The sequence below is a fragment of the Petaurus breviceps genome, unplaced genomic scaffold (genome assembly GCF_028583685.1).
Source record: "Petaurus breviceps papuanus isolate PSGF00001 unplaced genomic scaffold, PetGlider_PUasm1.0 140, whole genome shotgun sequence".
In the NCBI taxonomy this organism is placed as follows: Eukaryota; Metazoa; Chordata; class Mammalia; order Diprotodontia; family Petauridae; genus Petaurus; species Petaurus breviceps.
In genome coordinates, this window is record NW_027185698.1 from 17,289,886 (window position 1) to 17,312,579 (window position 22,694).

Here is a 22,694-nt window from a genome sequence, read left to right on the forward strand (position 1 = left end):
CTCCCTCAGTGGTAGACTTTGTTCAGTCACCTGCTTTAGGAATCCATGTGTGCACATGTGTCCCATACATATGTGTGTGTTCTGCATTCATATTTCTGGACTGAGGATTCTTGCTGTACCCTCTACCTGAGCATAGTGTGATTCCCTAAATAGTCACTCTCTAGACAAAGCTTTGGTAATTCTTTGATATCTTCCATTTGCCCCCTAGCTATGGGGTTTCTCCTTAGGGATCTATTAAAAGTTCAAGGGAAAACTGATTGGTTTTATTCTGACATTATAAGTCATTATAATGACTTATTTGGCTTGGTAGAGATCAAAAGAAGTCCTCCAAGCTTTATCCTGATATTATCTAATTTCACCCAGATCACAAAAGCCAGGCTTCGATTACAGGACAACCAAACAAGGTACATAGCCACTAAGCAGAATTATTATATTATCATATATTGTTATTATATTAATGACATTTACCATTTGCCCCCTGGCTATGGGTTTTCTTCTTAGGGATCTGTTAAAAGTACAAGGGAAACCTGATTAATATGTATGATCAGATTAGTAGTCCCTTCAAGTCTAAAGGATGGCACCAGAAAAATGTCTAACCAGAAAAACAAAACGATGGACCAGTCTCATAGCAAGAATGACCCAGAGTCTTGGCACTGACCAAATTATTCAATGTCAGAAATTGATATGATTTTATCAGTGGAAAGAAGAGGTATTAATATCTGCTTTACCATTACACATTAAAACTATGAGACTTTTCCATATTGCAGATGAATTCTTGCATATGTGTTTCCTTTTTCATTAAAATATGAGTTCCTTGAGACTTACTTCTCTATTTGTATACCCAAGGCTTAGTATAATGCTTTGCACATAGTAAGCAATTAATAAATGCTTTATCCATTATCCATAGAGGTGATCATTAAACCCATGGGAACTGATGAGGTTATTGAGATAGAATGTATGTGGAGAAATAAGGAGAGGACTTTAGGAGAGAGCACTTGATGTATACCCACAGTTATAAGAAGTGATGTGTATGATGAATCAGGAAAAGAGATGGAGATGGGATGAAAGATAGGAATGAAAGAGGAGAACAAGGAGAGAGAAGAAATACTTTAAAAAAGCTTAGCCAGGAGGAAGTATCTAGGAGAGGAAGGTGGTCAACAAGATCAGATGCAGCAGACAGCCTGAGAAGAATAAGGACTTAGAAGAGGTCATCAGATTAAGCAATTAAGAAATTATTGGTAGTTTTGGAGAGAGCAGTTTCAGTTAAGTGATGAGGTCAGAAGGCAGATGGTAAAGGGTTGAGGAGTGAGTGAGAGGAGATGAAGTGAAAGCAGTGAGTGAGTGTAAACACCTTTTTCTAAGATTTTTGCAAAAAGGAGGATGGGAGATATAGAACAGGAGTTTGTGTCAATGATCAAATCTACTGAATGATTTTCATGAATGGGGGATGCTTGAGCATATTTGAAGGCTATAGAGAAAGAGCCAATAGATATGATAAAGAGAGGGTAGGTGATTGAGATTGCTGTCTACTGCAAAAGATGGGAGGGGATAGGATCAAGGGCATAAATTGAATCAGTCTTGTCAAAGAGAAGGGCCATCTCATTGTCAGTCAGAGATTAAGGAAATGGAGGTAGGAGTCTGGGATGATGTTGAAAGGGTTATGGGATAATGAGAATGGGAGAAGAGGGAATTTAAATTCAATAGGCTCAGTTTTCTCAAGTGAGAAGATCTTCAATTAAAAGGGAAAGGGATTGTGGAAATGAATGATGTAAACTAAAAAAGAAAAAAGAAAAAAAGAAAGGGAAAGGGAAGGGAGAAGCATGAGACTCTTAACAAGGAAAGAGAAGTCTGAGAATAGCATCTTCAGAGAATGACATAGGGAATAAATTAGGTAGGAATAAAAGGACTGCCATGCTACAGTGAGGTCCCAGGTGAGGCTGGATAGCATGGATTTATAATGTACCTAGTCAGCATGATTGTGTGGCTTTCTCTAGTTCCAGCAGCACACAAATAGGAGCCTCAGAGGTGAACGGAGTAATTCAGGGCTAGGTTTGGCAAGAGATGAGCAGCAATAGGACAAGGGGATGGGGAATTAAAGTGTAGAGGATGGTGTAAAGTCAAAAGTGCTAGTTATATCATTTTTTTTTTTTTACTTTTTGCAGGGGGGAGGGCAGAGCAATTGGGGTTAAGTGACTTGCCCGAGGTCACATGGCTAGTAAGTGTTAAGTGTCTGAGGCTGGATTTGAACTCAGGTCCTCCTGATTCCAGGGCCAGTGCTCTATTCACTGTGCCACCCAGCCACTCCACTAGCTATTGTATTGAGATTGAGTGGGGGAAAGTAAAGTCGGAGTAGGAGTGATGACCTGAAAACATACTGAGGGGTGGCAGAATTGGAGGTTTCCATGAAGGAGAAGGATTTAGGAGGAGTGAGAGATGGAATTTTAAGAAGGGATGGTGACTGCTAAGAGAAGAATGTCATAATCTCTAATTGAGGAAGTGGAATACCTGTGGATAATAGTAAGCTCCAGAGCATGACCATCACCATGTGTGGCTGAGATGGAACGAAGTACTAGGTCATGGGATTTAAGAGCCTGAGTAAGCTCGACACTAATGCCAGCCTCCTTAGTTCAAGTTCAGTTCTGAAATGAGAGGGAATGCTTCAGTCACTGAACATTAAACAAAAGACGAGTTTACTTTGCCCTAATACAGTATGACTTTGCAACAGGGACACAGGATCACTTAGGTTCTCTAGACACATCTTCCTCATCTCCATCTTGAAATTCATCTGGTCAGTAAGTCATCAGAGTACAGTGACTTGTGTGATCTCAGGCACCCAAGAAGTCCAAGAGGCCCTGCCTATATGCAGCTGGGATTTTTTATGCACCCAGGTCTCAGTGGGGACTACGGGGTGGAAGGAGAGTGAGGGAGATAGATAAAAATGAATGGAATTTTATTCACTAAGGAACAGGAGTTCCAGAGGGCACTGTGGAAAAGGTGGAAGAGAAATGAAGGAGGGTTGAAAAGGAAGGGAATGAAAGAATGGGAGATGAAGATAGACAGTAGTTTGATTCACAAGGACTGCCATTGATTAACACAGGAATAGGGAAAGAAATAAGAGGTGGAAGGTTGTTAGCCATAACAATAATAGTCAGTGACTGATGAATGGTGGAGCTCACAATTTCTAAGGGATATTGTAAGGGTATTGGGTTGTTCTGAGGCTCAAATGAGACAGTATATTATAAAGCACTTTGCAAATCTTAAAGAACTATGTAAATAGCAGTTATTTTTGTTGTTATCCATTTTATATATGAGGAAACTGAGGCCCAAAGAAGCAAGTGACCTTCTCCAGATTAGTAAGTGGCAAAGCCTGGATTTGAGCATAGGTCCACTGGCTCTAAATCCAGTAGTATTCTTTCCATTTACCTTCTTATAAGCCTTCATACCCATCTCATCAATACTCCCAGGAACCCTGGGATACAAGTAGGGCAAGTATGAGCATCTTCATTTTAAAGGGAAAATCAGAGGGATTAAATCACTTTCCCAGATTATCCCATCTAATAGGTGATGGAGCCAAGATTCCGTCTCAGGACTCTTCTACCTTAATTAAAGCCCACTGCTCTTTCCATGACTCCACACTGCCTTTTCATAGAGCTCCATGATGAGGTAGACATTTGTGGCTGGCAGGCTAGGCTTGTGTTCTTATTGAACTTCTCTTGAACCTCAGGGTCAGTTCACTATACCATGTTTCCATCTTCAAGACTTAAATGAAAAAGAAATTAAATTGTTCAGTCCAAATAGCCAATTGATTATGTAGTTTTAAGTGCCAAATCAGCTTTGTCAATGTCCATTATTTGTTTCTCTCCTTTTTCATAATAGGAGGCAAGGACACCATAAGTTTCAATGATTCCACTCTTCCAGTCATACAGAGGTCAAGATCCCCATTGCTGAAATTCATAGATCAGCGAGAAGACAAAACCTACGCTAAGGACGGTGAGTACACACTGAACCCTACCTTCTCTGACCTCCTCTTGTAACTTATGGATTGTGCTGCTTATCTTGGCTCATATATGGTCTTATGAAACCTAAAGGCTTCATGTGTATAATCTATTAGGAACTGAATGGATTATGGCCAACGGTGGGAGGTGGACAGCAGTTTTCTGGTCTGGTTCTTTTCTGACATCTTTGGCTGACCCTTCTGTCTCTTCTGCTGGGTCCTTTCCTCTTTGAATGTTTCCCCAAAGTTTTCTTCCTTAGTTTTCTGTCTCAAGATCTCATTTGCTCCTACAACTTTTTTTCCTCCTTGATATGGGAACTTCTAAGTCTATATTTCAATCCCAGATCTATCTCCCAACTTATAGCCCTTCATTTCTTGTCTTTCAGACATCTCTATCTGGGTGTCCCACTTGGCCCATCAGATTTAGCCTCTTAAATGTCCATTTCCATGTCTCTCCCCCAAATCCAAATATTCCCTCAGACTTTCTTCTTTTTGTCAGTGGGACCACCCCACCATTCTCACTGTCACTTCTCTTTTAGAAAGCCCTAATCTAATTGACTTCATCTTATAACTTCCAACCTTCCTGTTTAAATTAATGATATATTTTCCTTCATCAAGAATGCCCTCCCCACTTCCTCTTGATGAAATCTTCCCTTCCCTGAATGCCTTTAGTCCAAATATTACCTCCTCCACAAAGTCTTCCTTGTTTGCCCTCATTAGAAATGATTACCCTCTTAAATTCATGTAGTGTTTTACTTATATGGCTTTGATCTTTTTTTTTTTGCTTTTCTTAGGGGCAATTGGGGTTAAGTGACTTGCCCAAGTTCACACAGTTAGTAAGTGTTAAGTGTCTGAGAGTGGATTTGAACTCAGGTCCTCCTGACTCCAGTGCTCTATTCACTGAACCATGTAGCCGCCCCTTGGCTTTGATCTTCTAAGGCCTTGTAGAATAGCTGTTTGTTTAAAGTGGCAACAATAATAATAGCAATAACACATGTAATGCTTTAAAGTTTACAAATCACATTCCTCACAACAATTGGGTAAGGTTGAAAAGACAAATATTATTATCCCCATTTTACAGATGAAGAAACTGAGTCTCAGAGAGGTCAAATGATTTTTCCATAGTCTCACAACTAGTATAAGAGCCAAGACTCAAAACTTGTTGGCCTGATTCTAGGTCCAGTTTTCTCACTACCACACCATACTATCATCACACAGTACTTTGTGTGTAACATGCATGCAATAAACATTAAATAGATGGATGGTTGGATGAACTGGAAGATCTTCAAGGGCAGGAACTTGATCTTGCCCTTTTGTATCTCCCAGAATACTCACCACACTAGACCTAGTGGACAGGGAGTAGGCCCTCAATAAATATTTATTGAATGGAATCAAGTATCTTGGATGGAGGGGAAAGTGCTCTGGATTGTCACTTAGTCTTCTAATTTTAGAACTGGTAAATTGTTACAAAAGCATTAAGTTTGTGAGGCACAAGACTGAAACAAAAGTTTGATTTACTCAGTTGTTACAGGAATGGGTTAGTCTATCCACTTGCACATAATTTTTAAAAAACAAAAGTTATTCATTGTGGCTTTGTAAGATTTTCTGTGTGTGTGTGTGTGTGTGTGTGTGTGCGACCTGCACATCAGGAGGAAGAGCATGGAAAGCAGGATGTCAGATGGGACCAGATGGCCTTGAAGGTCTCTTTTATCTGTAAGTCTATGAATGTCTGTGTGGCTGAGGATCTAGGAAAAAGGTTACCTGACTACAGACCAGGGAATTTCAGAGGTGGTCTTCCCCTGGGCTTTCATTGTCCTCCCCTCCCCCCCACCTCCCTGTCCCCCTTGTGATCTGTGATTTGAAAGATTAGCCTAATCAACTGTGTAATCCAGGGGTGGGGAACCTGCAGCCTCAAGGCCACACATGACCCTCTAGGTCCTCAAGGGAGGTCCTTTGACTGAATCCAAACTTCACAGAACAAAGCCCCTTAACCAAAGGATTTGTTCTATAAAACTTGAACTCAGTCAAAAGGCTGCACCCAAGGACCTAGAAGGCCACATGTGACTTTGAGGCCACAGGTTCCCCATGTGTCTGGTGTAGTCATAAAAAGAGAGCCCCCAGACACCTGGAAAAGCAGAAGGTAAGCTGGACTTCTGTTTTCCTCACACAGCCCCCCACGTCCCATCTCCACGCTTTTGTATGGGTCATCCCTATCAAGAATGCACTCCCCCCTTTGCATTTGTATCATAGATTTCCTCATTTTTTTCAAGACACAAATCAAGAATCAACTGCTAGTGCCTTTCCCTTCTTGACTACCTTCTCTTTGTTTTATAGTTTTATGTATATATTTATACTGTGAATACTTTAAATGAATACATGTTGTCACTCCCAGTACAGTCTGAGCTCCTTCAGAGCAGAGTTCATTTCCTTCATCTTACTGTCTTTTAACCTTCTTTTGTCTTGTCCTCAATGCTAGACTGTAGTGCCTGGCGCACAGTAGGTGTTTAATAAGTGGTTCTTGAGGGATGGATGGCTGTCTTTGTGAAGCAGAGTCCATCATCCGGGTCAAGAGCTGCCTCTTTTCTGTACTCTTCCGCAGTCCGAGGCTCTGAGAAGCAGAAATGTAAAAGCTGAGAGCCTGGCATTATTTTCACAAGGGAGGCTTAAGTAATCATCTGCTTCCAAATGAGAGCTTCTAAAGCTCCGTCATTAGCCCTCATTGTTCCAGAACCCATCCATTGTGGCTGGTCATGGTAACAAGCACACTGTTCTGTCAGCTTCAGCGGCACTTGTGTCTGTGATTAAATGAAACCAAAAGCAAATCTCGCCCATTTTGTGGAACAAAGTCCAACAAAGACCAGTAAACAAAAGAGAATAACCATCCCTTTCTGGTCACTGGAAAGAATGGGCAATCCAGATCCTAGCAGGCTGAGTGCTTCTGCCTCTGTGGTTGTCAGAGTGTCAGTCTCCATTTTTCCTTTTCATTTTCTATGGTCTAGTTTCTTGATAGTGCTTGATTGTATCATCATTAGTTGTATTAGTATTATGTGTATTATTATTAATAATTATTAATGATTGTAATTCCCTGCATTACTGCTAATAATGCACAGCAAAATTGCTATTATTAATGATAATGTGTTTTCCCATTGTTGGCCAGCTTAGAAATTCTCTTTCACGGAAGCAGCAACAATTTGTGCTTTTTTTTAAACAAAAAAAGAAAGAAAAAAGATACCAAAGCTTAAGAAGGACCAAGCTTCCGAAGTTACTGAATTACTAGACAGTTTTACTGCTCCCTGCAAGTAAGCTAAGCTGCTGTGCTGTATCTCAGTCACTGTAAAATTTCTAGTGCCTTTCTTTTTTGTCTTACTCCAGATAAGGACTTGAAAATACATTTTGGGGAGTTCTGCAATGATAAAAGAAAGGGTCTCAAATTGTCTTTATGCAAACCTCCCTGCTGTTTACGTGTCATTTCTGCCCAGGCCTGACCCCCTGTTCTAAGGATATCACTGGGATCATAAGGTTTTAAGAATCCTCGGAGTTGGGCCAGGCAGGGGTAATGGGGAAGGTTGGCTTTTGATCATAATAGGTTAAATCTTCACTGGGCCCTAAAGATGGGGTTGAACTGGGTGCTCATTCCCCAAGAATGACTTTCTTTTGACCTTCTGTTAGGACTTCAGCACTTCCCAGAAAGAAAAATCGCTCCACATGGCAATCTTAAGGGCTTGCCTTTTTAAGGAGATTCATCCGACTCAGTACAGAGGAAAGCAAGTTCTGGAAAGATGGCACTGGGAGAACAGCAGGGACCAAAGGGCCTAAGTGTAATTTAGACCACCCTCACTCAGATGTAAATTAAGAAGAGAAGATTAATCTGACACAGTAAAAACACATTGTAAACGGTTTAGGGGTTAGGCTTTAACTTGTAAGGTTAATTAATTTTTCCAGGGCACTGGGATATACTATTAAGTGTCCTAGAAGAAGTAATTTCAGAAAAGTAATTTCCAGGAGGAGTTTATTCACCTCACGTTAGTGAAAAGTTTAACCTCAGAAAGTACCATAATTTACTCCCTGCAAATGAGGCTGCCCAAATGGTTCCCAAACTCTCTCACTTTTCCCCAAAGTCACTATTTTCTCTGGTTCTCTGCAGTGTCATTGAGAGATTTTCATTTTTAGGTGTGAAAACAATAACTACTAAATAGAGGTCCCCATTTCCCCCCAAATCTGACACATATGAAATCTCAGTATGGCTTATAATCAGTGTTCTTTTCCTGTAGACACACACACATGCACATACTCACCAGCATATGTATACGCATACATCTTCCTTTCAAGGAGATCTTATTTTAAGGGTGAACTACAATCAAGTCATTTTGGCACATGGTCCCGCTGGCCCCCGCCACCATAGGTGGATTTTTGTACAAGTCAGGGCTCAACTCCTTATCCAGAAGCATCACTGTCAGAAATTCCACAGAAGCAACTTGGGATTTGCCTTGGGCAGATGGCCCAAAGTCAGTATAAAGCCCTGAATTACAAAAGAGAAAGAGTATGAGAAATTATCTTTACTGAAAGAAAAAAATTCATGGCCCCATTCTTCCATTTCTGCATAAAAAGTCTTCTAACTGTAAGATTAAATTCATTTCTAGGTTGAACCCTGTCCTTACAACTCAGTTCAGCAAATGTCTGTGAAGTACATATAATAGGGATCAGGGATACAAAAATGAAAAAGTGACTTAGTCCTTGCTTTCACAGGAAGGAGGAGTGGGGATGGGTTATCACCCAGATACAAACACAATACAAGATTGAATATGATGGGGCAAAAGAAAGGTCCAAGCAAAGTGCTCTGGGAAAATTCACCTTTAGAACATAGGCTCATACAGTTGAAAGGTATCTCTGGCTACAGCTAGCCCATTTCCTCCATTTTATGGAGTAGCCAACACAGGGCTCAGGAAATTAAGTGACTTGCCCAACATCCCTCACATAGGGAGTAAATCTCATTGTCCAATCTGAACCCAGGTTCTTTGACGCCAAACCCAGGGCCCTTTTCACTAACTATATCATGCTTGCTTGACTCTCTTTTTAGCACTAGCAGAGATAAAAGCAAAATCCCCTCTCGTGGGATAATATCTAACCATATTATATCAATATTTTACCATTTACTTTTGTTTTCTTTTGTGGTGGGTAGGAATCAATTTGAGAATAATATTTCTCCATCTATGTCATAATAACACTAATACTGTAGAGTTCATGGTGAATGTTAGTCTAGAAGATCACTTGAAATTGTAAGATCATATACCAATAGAAGCTAATATTAATGTTGTAGTGTTTTTAAGGTTTGTCAAGAACTTTATATTCAATCAACAGACATTTGTTATGTGCTAGAACACTTAGGATGAAAGTGCAGAGAAGGAAGTAATCTCTCCAAGGAATTCTCACAACAACCCTGTGATTGGACTACAATTATCCCCATTTTACAGACAAGGAAACTGAGGCCCAGGGAAGTTAAGTGATTTTTCCATGATCACAGAGCAAGTTTGAGGCAGGTTTTGAACCCAAGTCATCCTGACTATAATTCCTGTATGCTATCCACTACTGAGAATTAACTCTAGAGGTTATCTAGCCATTCCGGCATAGATTTAGAGATGGAAGGGCTATTAGAGGTTATCTAGTCCCTCCCTCTCATTTTATACATAAAAGTGATGAAGTCTGAGAGAAAGGAAAAGAAACTTGTCCAAAGTCATATAGTTTGTCAGGTAAAGATGTGGGACTAGAGTCTGGATGGAGGTTCTCACCATTGGAGGACACCATTTTAGCTCATATGAACACTATTTGGTCAGTCACAAGGCACAAGGGTCTCCTTAGTTTATTCTAGTGACTTACCACTGTTTGGCCCTAGGATTAAAAACAAAAATCATCTCTGAAGAAAACTGAGGATCTCTTGTTAAATGCCAGGCCCAGCTAAGAAAAATAATTTCAGTGTAATGCAATTTTTTATTGTTGTTTAAATGTTTCATTAATGTCTTCTGGGTCTTTTGTTTGGTTGTTTTGTAACTCAGTCACTCTTATTAAAACAAAGGAAAACAATTAAGTATAATCAACTAACATAACGATGACGTGTGACTGCTTGGGCAATATTTTGCACCTGTAACCTAACATTTGTTTTCATGCAGGAAGGAGGCATGTTTCAACATTGGCTTTCTTGAACCAAGATTGGCCATCGTTTTCAGTCATCATTTTTGTGGGGTTTTGGGGTGTTAATTTTCCTTATATTATTGTATATCATTCTCTTTACTCTTCTTTGTTTTCTCTGTATCAGTTCATACAGATCTTTCAATGTTTCTCTAATTTTGTCATGCTCATTATCAGCCATGGCATAGTGGCTACAGAACCTGTCTCAGACTCAGGAAAAGCTGCTTCTAATACATACTGAACACATATTGGATTCGTGTCCTGTCCCCGATAGCCTACATGAATAGAAGGAATTTCCTTATCTGGGAATTATCTGTATCAATGAAATCACCATGCCTTGTCTTGAATCATATCCTCATCATTTCTCAAGGAGCAGTGATATTCTATTAGATTCCTATGTTGTGTTTCTTGTGTGTGTGTGTGTGTGTGTTGTGTTTGCTACAGTCCATTTAAAGAAATACTTATTACATTAAGTTATGCCAAGAAGAAAAAAATAACATGACTCCTGACCTCAAGGGGCTTTCTATCTAGTAGGAAGCCTTCTTTTCAGTGGGGTAGGGTACAGGGATTGAGGGGAAGTTTTCTGGGGCAAGTAGGAAGGAGTATTAGACATGTATATGGGTAGCTGCAATAGAAAATGATTAAAGATACAGGAATTATGAGACATAATAGCACGAGAGAGTCAAGAAGAGAGAAACTGTCCCAATGGGCTGAGAAATCATTTTAGATTAGAATTTTAGAGCTAGGAAAGGAGATAACTTGATGTCATGGGAAAAGTTTTGAATTTAGAATCATGGGGGGTCATAGATATAGGGACACAAGAGGTCATCTAACCTCATTTTACGGAAAGGGAACTGAGATCCAGGGATGCTAACCACCATACCTTAGAAAAAGAAGCATAGGACTATAGATCCAGCCAGAAGGAACATCAGAGGCCATGGATTCCAACTCCTACATTTTATGAATGAGAAAACTGAGGCTGACATTGATAAGTGACTTGCCAAGGTCATACAAATATTATACATGGGAGATGGGATTCAAACCAGGTCTTCTGCTTCCCCAAAGTATCTCTCTACCTTACTAGGTCACTTTATATGTTACTATCAAACTGGGTACTACAAGTCAGGTTTTCTGGCCCTAAATCCTCCATTTCTCTTGCCCCCACACTATCCTGCTACACAAAAGTAATGTGCACTTATAACCAGAATAACCAAGACATAGGTTCAAATCTTGCTTCAGCTATTTAATACATAAATAACTTGGGGAATGCACATCACATCTCTGGTCCTCATCTGTAAAACAAGGGTGTTAGATTAGATTATCTCCTTCTAGCTCAAAACAGGATAATTGATTATAAGCTAGAAGGGACCTTGGTATGACCACCTCATTTTGTGGTTGAAGAAACTGAAACCCAGAGCAGTAAGAGAAACTGCCCAAAGTTGCCTGGGTAGTAACAAATTCAGGATCCTATGACCTTAGAGATGTAGTCAAGCTCTCATTTTTGAAAGGAGATCCCAGGTCCCCTTGGCCATCATTCCTTTTAGGGTCCTTTCCATGATTCTTTTGCTCTTGGTGGCAGCTAAATTTAGCTGTTTGAGATTAGGATGAAATCAGCCCTGGCATTAGTTTGGGGCAAAACTCCACAAAACCTTTGTCCTCAATTTAGAAGTTTAATGGGAATGAGTGGGAAGCCTGGAGATAAGAAACTGAAGAGGATTATGGGCAGATGCATAAATGCTTCCTTTTCTCTATTAATAACTCAGGATCTCTAATCACCGAAGCGCTTTTCCCCCTTGAATGCCAATCTTCCCCTTAGTATCTATGTCCTACCTTCCATGCCCTCACATCCCTGTTTTCCCTTTTCAAAGGTCCTATGACAGGAGAGATGAGATTTTTTTTTTTTTGAATCACACAGTGGAGACAAATCTAAAAGTGTGTGTGTGGGGAAATAAAAATTTATTTTCTTCCAACAGTTTGATGCTGTCCTACTTCTGTTTTCAGGGGAGCAGAAGCAAAGAGATGAAAGTTCTTCTGTTACTGTGGCATTGACAGCTCCTGAGGAGGCTGCAACCCAGCTCTCTGACAATTCCCCAGCCAAGCCCAAGTACGGGAACCAACGCAAGCACTTTCATCCCTCATTACCCCAGTTACCTTCTGAGGAAGAAGAAATAAACAGGCTTGGAAGTGAAATAATTAAATTGACAGAGGAGCAGGCAGCTGCAGAACTGGGAGGGACCAGAAAAGGGAGCTCCCAGGAGGACCCAAGGAAAGGGACAGGCCCGTCCCAGACCAGAGGGACGTCCAAGGTAGAGTCTCCTTTGTCTAGCCCTGATCCCTTTGGTTCCAGTGAGTCCTTGGGCTTGGGGAAGGAACAAGCCATGGAAGGCCGTGACCTGGAAGAGGAGAAAGGTGTCCCAGAGGGGAGCTGCTCAGGCATCGTGAAGACGTGAAGGATAAAGGGATTGGAAATTGTAACACATGGCAGGCGCTAGGGACGACAAGAATTAAGCCACAGAACAACACATTAGAATTAACTCTCTCCTCATATACTCCCAGGTCTGGGACTCAGAAAATCCTCTGATCCTGTTGCAAACTGTAGGTATTTTGATGACAGTACAGCTTGATTTATTAAATGCAGGTCCTCAATCTTCTCACCGTCATCTCTTACTACTGAAGATGTACTGCTGTGAACACGGCTAGGCACTGAAAATAGTGCGCACCATATGGCTGGTTTTTCCCATCCGTCTTTGTGTCGGCATTTGTTTTATTAGAGATAAGATGTTTTTCTATTAACGTTTAATGTTGTCGATCAAAATTATGGGAAGAGTTTGAAACTGATGGGCTTTTTAATCAGGTCTCCGGTATTTGTAATGATTAAGGCTGTTGGGAAGAGAGACATAATTGAGCATAATGGGTCCAAAGGGCCCACCGTGACACTTTGTCATGTCAAGGCCTTGTTGGGTCTCCTCCACAAGGATGCTCTTGGCATGGCGCCTGTAGCAGTGTCACAGCTGGGAATGGTGGGTGGAGAGGGGCCTTGGCAGGCTCTGGAGAGGGATTGTTTTCCTATTCTGAATTCATACCTCTCTTTTGGGTGCTTATGTTGTTGGGTAAATGATAAGTATGCCAACTTAGGCATTTATAGTCTCAGGAGGGAAGCATGAAAGTAGCCATTCAGGGAAATAAGGTCAAAGATAGAGCCAGGGCAAAAATGATTCTCCCCTTTCAGATGGCTCCATCTGTGGTATGTTCCCATTCTTTTTGGCTCATCTGCTATGTTGAGAAAAGATAAGAGCAAAGCTGTGTGATTCTGGGACAAATTACTTACCTTTTCCTTATCTGTAAAATGGTGGGGCAGACAATTTAGGGGTCCTCTAAAGCCCCTTCTCGCTCTAAATCCGTGATCCTAGGATTCTACTGAGGATACAGTCAGCTGCTGACGCAGCTGTGGAGCTTGAACCAGGGGAAGAGAAGAGGCATCTCTAGGATAAAGTTGATTCCCTCTAGGAAGCCCTGGGTGAGAAGAGATAGCCCCTGCTTATGCCATAGTGTAGGGGAAGCGGGCCACATATTCAGACAATGGAATTCCTCATGTCCCAGGGTCAGTTCATTCCCCCCAGGAAGCTGGAAGTTTGAAAGCCAGAGTCAGTCCCCTGAGAAACCTCTTCAGTCACTTAACTCCAATTGCCCTCTAAAAAGAAAAAAAAATCTTCCTCCTAACTATCCTAAGAAGAGAATGTGCGGATTAAGTTTATGATGTCAGCCATGAAACCCATAGACATGTGGATGTGGTGGTCAGCTTGTCTTCCTGTCTCTGCCTTTGCAGAGTGATAAAGAAGACTGACTTCAGGTGCCAGGTCCACTTCCTAGATATGTAACATGAATGAGTCACGGTAATACTTAGACAGCCTAATTCACAGAATTATTGGGAGATATGTGCCATACCAACTTTAAAGCACTATAGAGATGGTCTTTTATTATTTATTCCTCCCCTCCCCACATTCATGGCCAGTGACATTAGAGATAGGGTTAAGCCCCAGGCTTTTTTTTTTTTTTTTTTTACCTATTCCATGAGAAGTTGGATTGGTTGGTTGGTTGGTTTTTTGGGGAGGAATGCTGATTGATCAGTAAGAAGACACTAGCCCAGTGAGGGCATGAGAGTGAAAAGAGATATAATGAGAGTATCCTCTGTGACTCCCTGCCTTTAATCCTGGCAGCCCCGAGGGTTACTAAACCCTGCAGAGCCAGTGATCAGGTAATACTGTTGCTGGAGAGGAGAGCTACCCCAGACACACACACACACACACACACACACACACACACACGCCCTCTGCCTCACCCCACTGGGCCCCCATCCACACAACTTCCTGGGGAGGGAATCTGCCTCTGCAGCTGCAAAGCCTGCATGGGCCAATAGCCACAGAGGTAATTTTCCTGCTGGACCCGACCTTAACTGCCTGCAAATGTTTAGCTCTCCCAAGTAGCACTTTAAAGGCACTGAAGGAAAGCAGAGCCAAATTTAATAAAATAATAATAAAAAGGAAAATCTCTCCTAGCCCAAGCTCCAGTTTTGACACACAGTCTGCCAGGTGCACATCTTTACAATCCATTTATAAACTCCTGGAAAACAGAGTATATAATCTACTCCAGCACATTGCACCATGGTCAGGGAAGCCAAGAGGAATCCCAAGTATGAGAAGCCTCCAAGAGTGAACAGGCCAAAGAGGGATGCTGTGCATTACACTGACCTTGACGACACTGGGCCCATGCTGCCATTGGGTGCATTGACATGACAATATTATGTATCCATCTCCCTTACCTATCCCTAACTTGGTTTTCTTATTCCTAGACAACAAAGAGAAAGGTTCAAACTTGCCTACGCTTGGGCTTTTCTTTCTCTGTTAAACTTTATTCCAAAACTATGCCATACTGCATCCACCCTATGTATCACTTTTGGCTGAAAAGCCAAAACATTGCAAATTTCCTAGCTATTGATGTGTTGTTGTTGTTTTTTTTTAAAGACAAATGTCTCTGTGTTGGTCTTACCACCCAGCTGCACTCTAACATGCCCACTTCTGTCAGAACGAATGCCCTGGCCATGTGTGGATGGCTTCCTGTCTTTCCAGTATGGTCCAGGCAGACAGCAGAACAGGGCGTGCATGGAGAGATGCAACTGAAACTGGCTTTTCTCATAATAAAAACTGCTCCTTTGCTGTAACAGCCCAGCACCTGGCAGCCTTTAGGCGCTGATTTCTACATGCAAGTAGAAAATTTATATGAGAGTTTGTAGTTCTTTAATTAAGGCCTGAGACAATAGATCTTTTCCTTTAAAAAGTGGGAGGGAGGCTTTTCTCACCCCCTGAGACCCATTCCCATGCCATCCTTCCTTCCTCACCAAATTCTTCCTTGCCTCTAGCAAGTATTCCCTGAGGCTTTTTCTAGCCAGGAGGCACCCAGTGGCATTCAGCTCAGTCCCAGGCAAGTAGTATTAGATGCCTTTTCCCAGAGCTAGCCTTAGGCAAGATTGTGAAGGAGTGACGTTTATTTTTCCACTCTGCTCTTCAAGTGTCCAATGAACACCCTACTTTCCAAAGTCCTTGGGGAAAAAAAAATCTGGTAGCAGTCATTTACACTTTAGTATGAATGTAATGCACACTATCCCCTAAAAGTGGAGGGCAAAGCTTCTGTCCCTAATTCAAAGAATTTCAAGTATCATTCAGGAAGCAGGGATGATGACTGTGTGTGTGCATTTTGGGGAGATAGTCATTTTCTTCCCTATACCAATTCAAAGCCAGCTCATTAGCTCTCTTAACTGAATGGGCTCTCCAACAAGCTTTATTCTTTTCCTTGATGCTATTTTGACTTGATATCTCTTTCTCTGATGTCTCAGGATATTTTGTGAACCTTAAAGTGTTCTATGAATGTTAGCCATCATCATCATCATCATCATCACCTCTGGGACTAAAAATCTTGAAAAGCTAATGCTGAATTGGTAAGTCAGGAAAAGGGAAGGAATGACTGGATACATTTGGCATTTTATTGCTGTACTCCATATTACTTTTGTGAGGGTAGGGACCAGATTTTCCCTCCAGAGAGAGAGCTATTTGAGCAAGATTTATTTCTGCTTTACTTCTGAGCCCTGCCTAGTCAGCTTTTCCTACCCCCTTTCCCACTCTTGAACGTGAGACAGTTCCATTTAGAAAGTTCAACGTCCAGCCAAAAGACAGAGGCAACATCTTGAGAATCCTACAAACTTAAAACATTTTTAAGGTACATGCAGATTTCCAGGTGTTTTTCATTCCTGTTACCAAGTTATAAAGCAAAGAATTGCTGGACAAAGACAGTTCCAAAGATCAGAGAGAAAGGTTTGGGAGACCAGTGGTGAATCTAATTAGAAATGAGAGAGAAGGAAAAAAATGAGAAGGTCCTCTCTCACAATGTTACAGCTGATCCAAAAAAATAGAAAAAAGAAAAAAATCTTAGTACAGCATGAAAGCAATTTAAAATGATAGATTTAGATGTGCTGCCTTATTTTTCTTATCACTTCTTTCCTAAATGAGGGTTTTTTGATGCACAGGGCAGTTTGCAGAATACTGAAAAGTTTGACTTTCCCAAGTCTGTACATATGCAGGGATATATTTTGGGTTCTTAGCAGAGACCAATGATAACCTATTGAATTTAAAACAATTGGCTTTTTTTGTCAGCTGCTGTTTTGTTTTATTTAAAGAAAAGAATTTCTATTTATTTGCAGACTTTGCTTTATTGGATTCTCTAATCACCATGCATCATAACTATATTTTTTGTTACCTGGAATAAAAATGGGGTAATTTTCCTGGTATAGATGATTAATTGTCTTTATTATGTGCGTCATTCTCCCTCTCCACCCTCACCACAGACTGAGCATTACTTCTAGCATATTGTAGCAATTTATCAGTTGCAATCTGTCACCTAAAATTATTTGATCATATGGTAGGCATGAAAAATATGGAGAATGTAAAGATTTTATGCATTCAGTGGAAATGCTTCAGATCTAAAATCAGATGGTTTATTTCCTGAAGTCTTTTTCCCCCTTTCAAGTTGACCAAAACACTAGCTGATTTTCTCTATTTTCTTCTGCATATAGGCACTTCTGTATATATGCACTGAAAAGCCACACTAGGAAAAATTCACTGCAATTCGGAGAAAAGCTTATTCTGAGCATCTAAAGATAGCTTTTCTAATTATTGTCTACATTGTGTTTAAACTGTGCAAACTTGAACATTATTCTCACTTTACCAGCTGTGTCTAGGTAGAGTCATTACATCAAATGCTTCTAATTTTACAAAAAAGAAATCAAAACAAGTGTGTGTTTAAGTCCCAGTGACAAATGCAAACCCTATGAGTCAAATAGGCAAACTGATTTGCAAGCTGGCTGCAAAGCCAAAACGGTTAATTCCTTAGATGAACAAAATGGATTTGAGAGAAGAGAGGAAGGAAAAAAAAAAAAAAGCTTCCCAAGGCCAAATGGGATCTAATGGGTAGGCTTAGTGGTACACATTTTCGGTAGCATAGTCCAGCTGCCTGCCCACATCCCCCCCCCCCCACATATATATATACACCCCCACCACTATTTCTGTTGGAAAGGGAACAGCTATCTAACATTTCTTAGGTCCAAGGAGAAAGCTAAAATGGGTACTTAGGGTGTCTCTTCTTTATCTAGGGAGTCCCAGGTAGTTAAAAAAAAAGTTGAGAGCAGTGGAAAAGGGGAGATAAAAAGCAGCCTTTTCCCCAAACCTTCCCCTTCCCATCTTCAGCAGTCTGTGGACTAAACAAAGCCACAACGAGAGTAGGGCAGCAGGATTTGGGGTCTCACACATCCAAACCTGCAAGGGATACAACTTCCCCAATTTTCCCAGTGCTTTGTCCTCCACTGGCCCAGTGTAGTATTGTGCCACCCTGTGCTTCCCTGGTCTGCTTTTCCCCACTTTTTATTTTATTTTATCCCCGCCCCTTCCTTGGGAGATAGGAGGTCAGAATCCTTTAGTGGCTACATAGGGTCTGGGACCAGAATCTCTGGGAGAGAGGCTGTGTCATCTTCTGACACAGTCACCATCTGGGGCAGACTGTCTCACTTTAAACAGCAAGCACGCTTGACCTGTGACAGGAAGACCCAGTTTAAAATCCAACCTCAGATACTAGCTGTGTGACCCTGGGCAAGTCACAAAATCTCACTTTCCTCAACTGCAAAATGGGGAAAATAATCTTACCTTGCAGGGTTGCTTTGTGAGGATCAAATATTTGCAATAAGCACTTAGCACATAGTAGGTGCTATATAAATGTGTATCCTTTCCCCACTTCTGCACAACCAAGTTGCCCTGGAAGTCAGGATTATTAGACCTCCAAAGGTAGTTAAATGTTGCATTAGATAAAGCACTGGGCCTGGGGCAGGAACATCCAAGTTCCAATACAGCCTGGGTCATTAGCTGTGTGACCCTGGGTGAGTCACAACTCCTCTTGGCCTCAGTTTCCTTGCCTGTAAAACAGAAATAACAGTAGCACCGACCTCCCAATTACTCCAGGGTAATGTCAAGATAAAATGAGATCATATTTTATAAACTTTAAAGTTCTCTATGAATGCTAGCTATTATCGTCCTTATCATCATGGCCTCTAAGACTAAAAACCTTGGAGACATAAAGCTGAATTGCGAATTAATTCAGGAAAAGGGAAGGAAGGACGGGGTAAGTTTGGCATTTTGTTGCTCTCCTTTCTATCACCGTTGTGAGGGTGGGGACCAGTCACACCATCCTTGATGTCCCCAGACTGAAAAGCATCGAGTTTTTCTCTGAGTGCTAACTTGGGCCATAGCATGGAGTAAAGAGAGTCAGGTCCAGTTCCAGTTCAAGCCAGTGGGAGCTGTCTTATATGGAAGGAAATTAATTTCATGGCAAAGATCCTTTCTCTCCCACCGCCATTTGAGTTCAATGAACCATTTTAAAATAACAAGTTAAGTTCAAGTCAGAGGTAAAAATAACCACCGAGGACTGGGTGCTGGCTGGGGCTCATTTTGACTCACAGCTCCCAAGTCTGTGGGAACTGGAGGACTCTGAAACCAAGCAGTGGGGGACAGCCCAAGAAAGGGTCCTTGCCCAAGGTAAAGAGTCATCACTGGGATTTCTGTTTATTAAAGTCAAAGGATCCTGGCAAGCTCTTCTGCATATGCAATCTGACCTGCAACAGGGAAGCAGCCCTGCAAACAACCCAAGTCCAAAATGGTGCACACTTAGGTCTCGGGTTTCTTACATTTGTATTTATTTCTGCGTAACTTAAGAGGCAATGTTGTCTTGTGAATAATAACCTATGTCATCTCTTGTCTCTGATTCTTTTCTTTATTTCTTGGATATTGCATAGAACCTTCTTGTCACACCTAACTAGAAGCTTCCCATGTGACTCTGAATTAATACAGTTAGCTCACCTCATTTTGCCTCTGCTTACCCATCTGTGAAATAGGCCTGATAACACAGCTCTACTGCACAGAGGCCGGAGGGGACAACTAACTGACTGACTGGGGGAGGCTCTGTGGCCCAGGAAATAGTATTTGTTTGCTTATTTATTTTTTGAGGTAATGGGGTTAAGTGACTTGCCCAGGGTCACACAGTTAGTAAGTGTCTGAGGCCAGACTTGAACTCATGTAGATGAGTCTTCCTGACTTAAGGGCTGGTGCTCTATCCATTGTGATACCTTGCTGCCCCCAGGAAATAGGATTTGGATACCTTAGAAGTTGCCTTCCCCAACCTCCTCATTTTACAAATGAGAAAAAGAATGGGCCTAGGGAGGGAAAAAACTTACCTAAGGTAATGAGTGTCAGAGCTGGGATTTGAGCCTATTCCCTGACCCCCTTAGTTGAGACTGGGTATTTTGTCCAAGGTCAGAATTCGAACTCAAGTCCTCTGCCTCAGGTCCACTAGGTGGTGCCATTGTGCAGAGAGCACTGGCTGGGCCTGAAGTCAGGAAGACTGATCTTGAGTTCAAATGTGACCTCAGATACTTACTAGCTGTGGTGTGACCCTAGGAAAGTCACTTAACCCTGTTTGCCTCAGTTTCCTCCTCTGTAAAATGAGTTATAGAAGAAAATGATAAATCAGTATCTTTGCCAAGAAAACCCCAAATGGGATCAAGAAGAATTGGACACAACTAAATAACAAGGTCCCCATCTGGTGCCCATTCCCTATGGCCTCTTGGGCATCCCACTCCCACCTTATTCCCCTCTCTTACTCTCATTGCAATTTCAAGTGGGAGTTCTTCACTGTGCCGTGACAAGATAAGGGAAATTCATGCAAGTTTCTGAAAATGGGGTGGATGCTTGGGAGAAGAGAAGTTTTGTGTGGAACACTATCTTCTCGAGGATCTGGTAAGGATCTTCACTGTCACCCAATGAAAGTGTTGATTAGGGAGGACTTTAAAAAACCCTCAGACTCTGTTACAATATTGTATGGAAGCTCCTTTATTGTAAGACACACAGAAAGTGGAATTTTTCCCAAAGCTGAGCATGTCCACAGGAGTGCCTCCTACAAGTGCAGCTAAAGACTGAGCCTCATGCCAACATTCTAAGCAGCTGGGGGTGTTTGCCAGAGATGATTAACTTGACCAGGATGTGGCCCCGGGGCCTGTAGAAATCTTTGCTTCAGGCAGTCTTGCCCTCACTTTCTCTCCTCCTCTTCTTTCGTTCAGCACTTTCCAAGACCTGCTTATTCCAGTGCTCTGGCCCAGAGATGCCAATGACACAGCAGGCCAGGCGCTTCCCAGCATTGCCATGCTCCCGGCTTCCCTTGTTGCCACCTTTGCCGAGGTCGTCTTCTTGCTCATGGACTACAATGGCCCTGCCCAGGACAGAGTAGGTCCCAAAGAGAGAAGCCGAAACATTGGATCGGAACTTTCTGATCTTGCCGTCCTTCACGGGGAAGTTCCCAAAGTCCCCTGGGTGGTGGGGGTGGTCTACCTCGTGGGGGTTATAGTGGCCAGAGGTTCCATCACAGCCATTGCTGAGATCCCCAAACTTGTGGATGTGAATAGCCCTGCTAGAGGTATTCCTGGTATCTACTGGAAACCCAGCCAGATCAAAGAAGACGTTCATCTTCCCATCTGGGTAGAGCTGTTTAAACAGGACTTGCCCTGTCACTTGGGGTTTATTGGCCTCCAGAGTAGAAGAAGGCCTTACCTGGCAGGTGGCATAGACAGCGGGTTCATCACTGCCTGAGGTGACCGGTTTCACATAGACGAGCCTATACCAGAGGTCACTGACTTTTCTCTGGATGTCACTGATCTGATCTTCCCTTATCAAGTCGGACTCCTCTCCATCTAGCTCCAATGAAGCACAGGACATACAAGTGGCCAGGATGATGGTGGCACTCAGGGTTGAAAGCATCATGAGGATGTCTGGGAACCTGCAAGCAAACCCCCCAATACAGAATGGTAAGGAAAAGGTCTAGCCATGTGGAGAGAGGGGAAATGGCAAAGTAGACCCAGAGAATATCAAACTAGAAGGTACCATATCGATTATCTAGTCTAATCTGTAAAATACAAACTTCTTTGTTTGGCATTAAAAGCTATTCGCAGCCCTTCTCCATCCTCTCTGTCCAGAGTGACACATTATTCCTCCCCTACACACACCCCCTAGGTTTCAGCCAAACCTGCCTCCTTGATGTTCATCTGTGACATGCCATCTCTCATACCTCAGGGTTTTTGCACAGGCTGTTCCTCATTATTAAAAGGCTCTCCCTCCTCATCTCCAGCTCTGAGACTCTCTTGGGTCTCAGACCTAGGGCTCCATCCTACAAAAGACTTCTGCTGATTCCCCACTTCTTAATGTTCCACCTCACTACAAGCTTGTGTTTATTTCTGACATATTGTGTTCTTATCCTTACTAATGTTGTCCCTTCCCTCTCCATTCCTGCCTCCCCAAATAAAACATAAGTTCCTGGAAGGGAGGAACTATTTGGGTTCTCTCTTGTAAGTCCATTTCCTCCCCTTTCTCAGACTCCCCTCCCTCTCACAGTGTGAAAGCCCAATTTCTAACAGTCCCTTTAAACCTATGCCATGCACTCTCAAGTAGGACATTATTAATAGTGCAAAATTTTCCTTTTAAAGAGAAATTAAATATTATCTGAATCTTGCAATTCAAAGTCAAAAACCACTTCTCTTTCATCCGTTTACTTCTCTCCTGCCAACCCTTTCATAGGCTCACTAGATTGAGAGCTATGGAGACCTTAGAAGTCACAGAGTTTAACCCTCTCATTTTACAGATAGGAAAGCTGAGTCCCAGAAAAGGTTAAACGGTCACACAGGTAGAAGTGACAGAGCTAGGATTTCTCTGACTGCAGAGCCAGCTGTCTTTTCCACTGAATCATTCAGAAATTAGACTGCAATTATGGTAAGTCAACCTTGTTTCTCAGAGGATCAAAAAAATGCCTCTCTCCCACATTCCTCTCCATTACACACACACACACACACACACACACACACACACACACACACACACAC

At 42.0% G+C, this 22,694-nt stretch overlaps 2 protein-coding genes across 5 annotated transcripts in view; one reads left to right on the forward strand and one right to left on the reverse strand.

Moving 5' to 3' along the window:
- CCDC149 (coiled-coil domain containing 149) overlaps positions 1-17,015 on the forward strand; it is a 156,266-nt gene extending 139,251 nt beyond the window's left edge. For all 3 annotated transcript variants that reach the window (XM_069069060.1, XM_069069070.1, XM_069069073.1), the window contains 2 exons: positions 3,877-3,990; positions 12,179-17,015. In XM_069069060.1, the coding sequence (XP_068925161.1) occupies positions 3,877-3,990; positions 12,179-12,627 (563 nt within the window). In that variant the 3' untranslated portion in view covers positions 12,628-17,015. The remainder of the gene's footprint in view (positions 1-3,876; positions 3,991-12,178) is intronic.
- Positions 17,016-20,634: 3,619 nt separating this feature from the next.
- SOD3 (superoxide dismutase 3) overlaps positions 20,635-22,694 on the reverse strand; it is a 93,253-nt gene continuing 91,193 nt past the window's right edge. For both annotated transcript variants that reach the window (XM_069073833.1, XM_069073824.1), the window contains one exon: positions 20,635-21,598. In XM_069073833.1, the coding sequence (XP_068929934.1) occupies positions 20,839-21,582 (744 nt within the window). In that variant the 5' untranslated portion in view covers positions 21,583-21,598 and the 3' untranslated portion in view covers positions 20,635-20,838. The remainder of the gene's footprint in view (positions 21,599-22,694) is intronic.